We start from the raw sequence: 5,596 nt of genomic DNA on the forward strand, positions 1-5,596 counted from the left end.
GCAGTGCGTCACTCAGAGCCGCGCCGCAGGGGGGCGCTGTGCCCACGGGCCCGCGTCGCCGCCCCGCCCTCGCCACGCCCCTTCCGCCTCTTTCGCAGCCGCCATCGTCGGGACGCCGAGCCGCGCAGCGCTATGGTGAGGCGATCGGCCGCCATCCGGCGCCGGGACGCGCCGCTCCCAGCCCGCTTCCCTCCGGGGGCTCGCGGCGGGGTCTGGCGGGGCGGGAGGGCGCTGGTTATCGCCTTCCCGAGTCGGCGCGGGGCGCTGCGCGTCTCCCGCCCGCTGTGGCCGTCCCGCGGCGGGGCCTGCCGGGGCCTGGCCGAGCTCCCCGAGCCCGCCGCACTGACTGCCCCTTTCTCTTGCAGTCGTCTCACAAGACCTTCAAGATCAAACGCTTCCTCGCGAAGAAGCAGAAGCAAAACCGCCCCATTCCTCAATGGATTCGCATGAAAACGGGCAATAAGATCAGGTAATGGGATCAGCCGTTGCTCTTTGAGGAGCTGTGGCCCAGCACTGCACAGGCTCGGCATCACATTCCTGTACAGAACGGCCTGAAGGCTGGAGAACCTGGGTTGTGTGGTAACAGCGTTCACGTACTCAAAAGTGCAATGGTATACGGATGCAGCTTTCACACGGGTGTGTGTGGTGCAGACCTCCCCAGGTTCTGTTGGCCCATTGCGTTTTCCTCAGTGTGGGCCTCCCAGCTCTTCCTTCACGAGTTCCTTTCAGTGTTCTGTAAGTATTTACAGGTGTAAATTAACTGTTGAGATGAGCCAACTTTAATTAATGGTCAGTCATTGTAAGTGAAAGCATAAACTGTACCTGTGGAAGAATTATTCCAGAATGTTACATCAGCAGCCATTCTGTTCCTGGGATTCCTCTTCCAGCTCCTCTCTCCAATAGCTGTCCCTCTCTTGCTGCCTTCTCAAGGAGCAGCGCCTTACAGAACATACAGAGCACAGGTGTTCTGAGGCACAGAGAGTGCATAAAGAACCAAAGGTCTCCTTGGATGTAGGGGAGATGCAACTGACAATATAAGGTGCTTGACTTATGGCTGAAATTAATTTGCAGTAGTTCCCTTTTCTTTGCCTATAGCACTTGTTTTCAAGCATTAAATTCAAGAAAGCATGATAAGAGAGTATTGCAGCATACCACGTGAATGCGAGGTGTTCAAAAGATGGTGCCAACGTGAGCCCTTTGGTTTAAAACTGCCAGCCAGTACAGCCCAGTCAGTGTGCAGCCAGCTCATTGTTTTCTCCTATGTAGTGAGGAGAATGGCAGTACCAGCAGCTGGCTATGGCAGTGAGGCAGCACAGAATTGATGAGTTCTGTTCCTTTTGCTTCTGTTAACTCTTTTCCTTCTAGGAAAATGAGCACTGTGTGCCCCTTGTCTTTCAGTTAGCAGCATAAAAAGAGCTGTTTTTGCTGTATTACAGTGCTTTGTAATATTTTATCATGCTGCAGAATCTCTGATTTTTGTCTTGTGGCACTGAAGTGCTTCAGTTATCTTCCAAACTATGTGCTATAGCAGGCTGCAATTGCAGTGCTTCATTCTGTGGGAGTACTGCCATTTTCCTGCTGAGAGTAATTCTGTTAATGCTGTGTTTGGTTTTACCTATATGTTGGTGAAACTGTTTGTCCTTAACATGAACATCACCTCCGGTTCATAAATGAATATATGTTATGAATAAATTAATATAGCTTCCCAGAAGAATGTACTTTCCATACGCTGCTCATCATCAAAAATGATTATTTTTGTCTTAGACTACAAATTGCATGCAGGAAATAGCTTTCATGATCATTGGGCAGTCTGTACGTGGGGTTATTTTGTCTCCAAAAGAGAAGGTAGAACATTCACATGCTGGTGCTAATGCATCTTTTTCTAAGACACGTTTCTTTCTCAAGGCTTTAGATTCTTCTGCAGTACTATGCTAATTGGTTAGCAAATGAAGAAAGTAAACAGAGGGGAATTTAAACTAAAAGAAAGTACGAAGTTGATTTTTGTTGGCAGCTTGCCACTGTAGCATTATGGAAATCCTTTACTGATGAGCTAATTAAAGGTGGCTTCAGTCCACCTAGGTGGTCAGTTGTGTGTGTTTTGCTAACTGACATTGCTTTTGTCTTAGGTACAACTCCAAGAGGAGACACTGGAGAAGGACCAAACTGGGCTTGTAAGAGAGACTGTCTCCTGGGAGCTCTAATAACACTTGTCTTTCTGCATCAGATTGATACACCCCCAAACGCTGATCAACAACCCTCATGTCATTCCTTCTGTAGTGCTGGACTGCAGTGCTCAGTTCTTGTTCCGTGAGCCAGTCCAGGCTCATGACATTAACAGGAATAATATCAAAGCATTTGGCATCTGAAACATTAAGACTGTGTTCTATTAGTGTTCTTTTTTTCGGGCATCAGAAGTATTAACAGTGTACAGGCTTGTTAATAAATATGGACCTGAATGAATTGGCTGATTTTGTGTATGTACAGTGGGATAGTAGCCCAGAAAGGTAGCGTTACTGCAGACACGTTCTTAACCTAGTGGGGGAAACCTTGTTAGTTCTTTCCAGACAGGTGAGGTTGTGTCTTCTCAGTTACTGTAGATTGTAGAGCGCCAAACACACCAGCTCTTAAAGAAAAGGAGTAAAAACAAAGCTGACTTTATAGTAGTTAGTCTGAAGAAAATCTATTATTAGACAAATCATGGGGAAAAAAATACAGGCTTTTGGAGGCAGAGGACCATTCACAGGTTTGAAAAACACTCCATGACCCACAGCTGCTGTGGCTGAAGTAAGTGCAGTGTCAGTCTCTGATTTGTTGACTGGGGAAGATGGGATTACATTTTGGGTAGTTTTAGGAAATGTTACTACAAAAAGTAAGTAGCACTGTCACCATTTGTTGAAGTTGTGTCTGTTTACCTCCACTGGTTTTATTTTATGGAGCTGCAAAGCACATTGAGAAGGTTCCTCTGCGATAAGGTGGCCTCCTGTGTGAAGCTCTCCAGTTCCCTTTCTCAGTTCTGTTTATGCTGGCATGCTGGATGTAGGGGTTTCCCCTGTGACAGAAGCCAGCCACTGATTCTTCCCAACTCCGTTGTTGCCTCCCACATAACCATTTAGAAACATCTACGGGTAGACCACATAGTAATGCGTAGTGAGGTCCTATTGGCCATTCAGATTGGTTGCTTCTCTCGTTTCATGATTTTTTTTTAATTGATGAAATAGCACATATGAACAGGAAGTGCCATGCGGTCAGTACTGGTCAGATGCTGAAATGTCACATTCCCAGAACTACTATGAAAGCACTTGTCCAGGCAGGGTGAACGTGAAGCTGAGATTGGTCAGTGAGATTGGCATATTGTGACTGCTTGCCCTGGGCCTGAGTAGTGTGCCTACAAAGCCTGTCCTGGACATGCACCCACGTGAGCTGCAGATGGCTCCTTGGGATGTGGGACTTAGAGGGATCTCACTCATGCCACAAGTCATCCAGAGGAGACAGCTGTACCTGCAGTGTCTGTAGCTCCAGGAGCTGCTCTCGGGTACAGTGTGGAGCAGAGCAGCTCCTGGAGCAAGAGATTTGGATCCTGGTGGGGGAGTGAGAGTTTCATTTATGAGGTTGGAAAGGAGAAAGAGGGAAGAATACATCAAGGACAGTGGAGAGTTTTATCTCCTAGAAAATCCAGTACTCTATAGACTGTAATGCGTAATGTCTGCATGCTCTCCAAGAACATGAAACAACCTGCTTCTTCATGTTGCTCGGAGCTCTTATGGCTCGATGAAGTTGTCTTGATGCCAACCACAGGTGCAGCTTAATTTAAAACATTGTCAGCAGAATGGTAATAAGGAGTTACTTAAAGGGAGAGGGGGGAGAAGGAATTAAACTGAAGTCAGCACTTAAGCTCCCCAAATTCTGCATTCTCCACCAGGGCCTGTGATAGTTGCCAACTTACTGCAGGGAACTGCAGGAGGAGGCTGTGACTTAGCACTGAGCCCACGCGGGCTGCACTGTCCCCTTCTCCAGGGTAGGCCTATGGCCAGCCATCACCTGTGCTCAGCAGGCAGCAGAAGCACAGTGCTGCTGGATGTGTCTGCAGCAAAGCCCATCCTGCTGCTGAGTGCTGCAAAGAAGGCAAACGCCCGTCTGACAAAGTTTGGGAGTCAGCCATTTGCAGGGGTGCGAGGCTGCCACAACATCCACGTGGTACTTTTCTGTGGAGTTCTGAGTTGTGAGTGCCCAGCTGGGCTGAATTCTCCCCCAAGTCTCCACACATCAAATGCCCCAAGCCTTCACAGCTGGCTATCACCTCACACTCCCAGATCCTTTCCCTCTGTGCAGCCTGCCAGCCACTCTGCCCCAAGTCTGTAGCATCTGCCTGGGGTTGTCATAAGCAAAGACCAGGACTCAGCACTCGGTCTCATTGAAGCTCATCCCTGCGATCAGCCTGTCCAGATCCCTCTGTAGGGCCTTGCTGCCCCCAGGCAGATCGCCACCTCCTGCCAACTTGGTGTCATCTGCAAACTTAACTGAGGGTACGTTCAATGCCCTCATCCAGGTTGAACAGGCTGGGCCCCAGTACTGACCCACTGGAGAACCACACTTGTGACCAGCTGCCAGCTAGATGTGACTCCGTTCAACACCACTCTCTGGGCCCATCCCTCAGCCAGTTCCTTACCCAGCAGAGAGCATACCTGTCCAGGCCTCAGGCTGCTGCTTCTGGAGAATGCTGTAGGAGGCAGTGTCAGAGGCTTTGCTGAAGTCTAGGTAAACTTTGTCAACAGCCTTTCCCTCATCCACCAGGTGGATCACTTGGTCATGGGAGATCAGGTTGGTCAGGTAGGACCCGCCTTTCGGGAAGCTGTGCCGGCTGGGCCTGATTCCCTCCGCTGTCCTGTGCGGCACACGCAGCGCACAGTGTGATTGCACTCAAATTGCTCTGTGACCTTCCCTGGCACCGAGGTCAGGCTGACAGGCCTGCAGTTCCCCACAAGCACCCTCTGACCCTCCTTGTGGAGCGGTGTCACATTAGCAGTCTACAGCAGCCTGCGCGCTCCCCGGCTGACCAGGACCGCTGGTAGATGGTGTAAGCAACTTGGCAATCGCTTCCACCAGCTCACTCAGCACCCTGCGGTGGATCCCCCGCAGCCCCGGGACGTGTGGCAGCCCAGCTGGAGCAGCAGGTCGCTCACTGTTTCCTCCTGAGCTGTGGGAGTTGTTCCGCTCCTCATCCCTGTCCTCCAGCACAGCACGCTGCGGATAACCGGCCTTACTCTCAAAAACCAGCACGGGGAGCGTCGACACCCCTGCCTTCATCGGCCCTAACAGCGTTCCCCAGGCGCCGCTGCCCTCCGCCCGGCCCCGCCCGCAGCCCGGTCCGCACCACCGCCAGCGGTCGCAGGGGGTGACCGTAACCTCGCGCCTGCCGCAGCGCAATGGCGGCGCCGGGAACGGCGGCGCCGGGCAAGAAAGCGGCGGCGGAGCGGCGCGGGGTCGCGGCGCGGGCGGGGCTCGCGGCGTGGAGCGACGAGGCGGTTTCTCCCCCCCGTGAGGCGGCGCGGTGGGCGCGTCCGGAGCCGCCCGCCCGGCCGGGCGGGGCGGGCCCTGT

General features: G+C 51.8%; 1 protein-coding gene and 1 non-coding gene across 2 annotated transcripts; both read left to right on the plus strand.

Moving 5' to 3' along the window:
- Positions 1-87: 87 nt before the first annotated feature.
- Positions 88-2,460, plus strand: RPL39L (ribosomal protein L39 like). The gene is made up of 3 exons (NM_204272.2): positions 88-135; positions 366-469; positions 2,127-2,460. Exons 1-3 carry the CDS (start codon positions 133-135, stop codon positions 2,173-2,175), a joined length of 156 nt encoding a protein of 51 aa, NP_989603.1. The 5' UTR covers positions 88-132; the 3' UTR covers positions 2,176-2,460.
- LOC112532465 lies at positions 1,525-1,656 on the plus strand. The gene has a single exon (XR_003075197.1). It is a non-coding gene; the product is annotated as a small nucleolar RNA SNORA69 (small nucleolar RNA).
- Positions 2,461-5,596: the final 3,136 nt, after the last annotated feature.

The sequence above is a fragment of the Gallus gallus genome, chromosome 4 (genome assembly GCF_016699485.2).
Source record: "Gallus gallus isolate bGalGal1 chromosome 4, bGalGal1.mat.broiler.GRCg7b, whole genome shotgun sequence".
Taxonomy (NCBI): Eukaryota; Metazoa; Chordata; class Aves; order Galliformes; family Phasianidae; genus Gallus; species Gallus gallus.

Bases quoted from the DNA above. Each gene is read 5' to 3' on its own strand.
- RPL39L (NM_204272.2), top strand. The intron at 470-2,126 runs GTAATGGGATCA...CTTTTGTCTTAG, and splicing joins AAAACGGGCAATAAGATCAG to GTACAACTCCAAGAGGAGAC.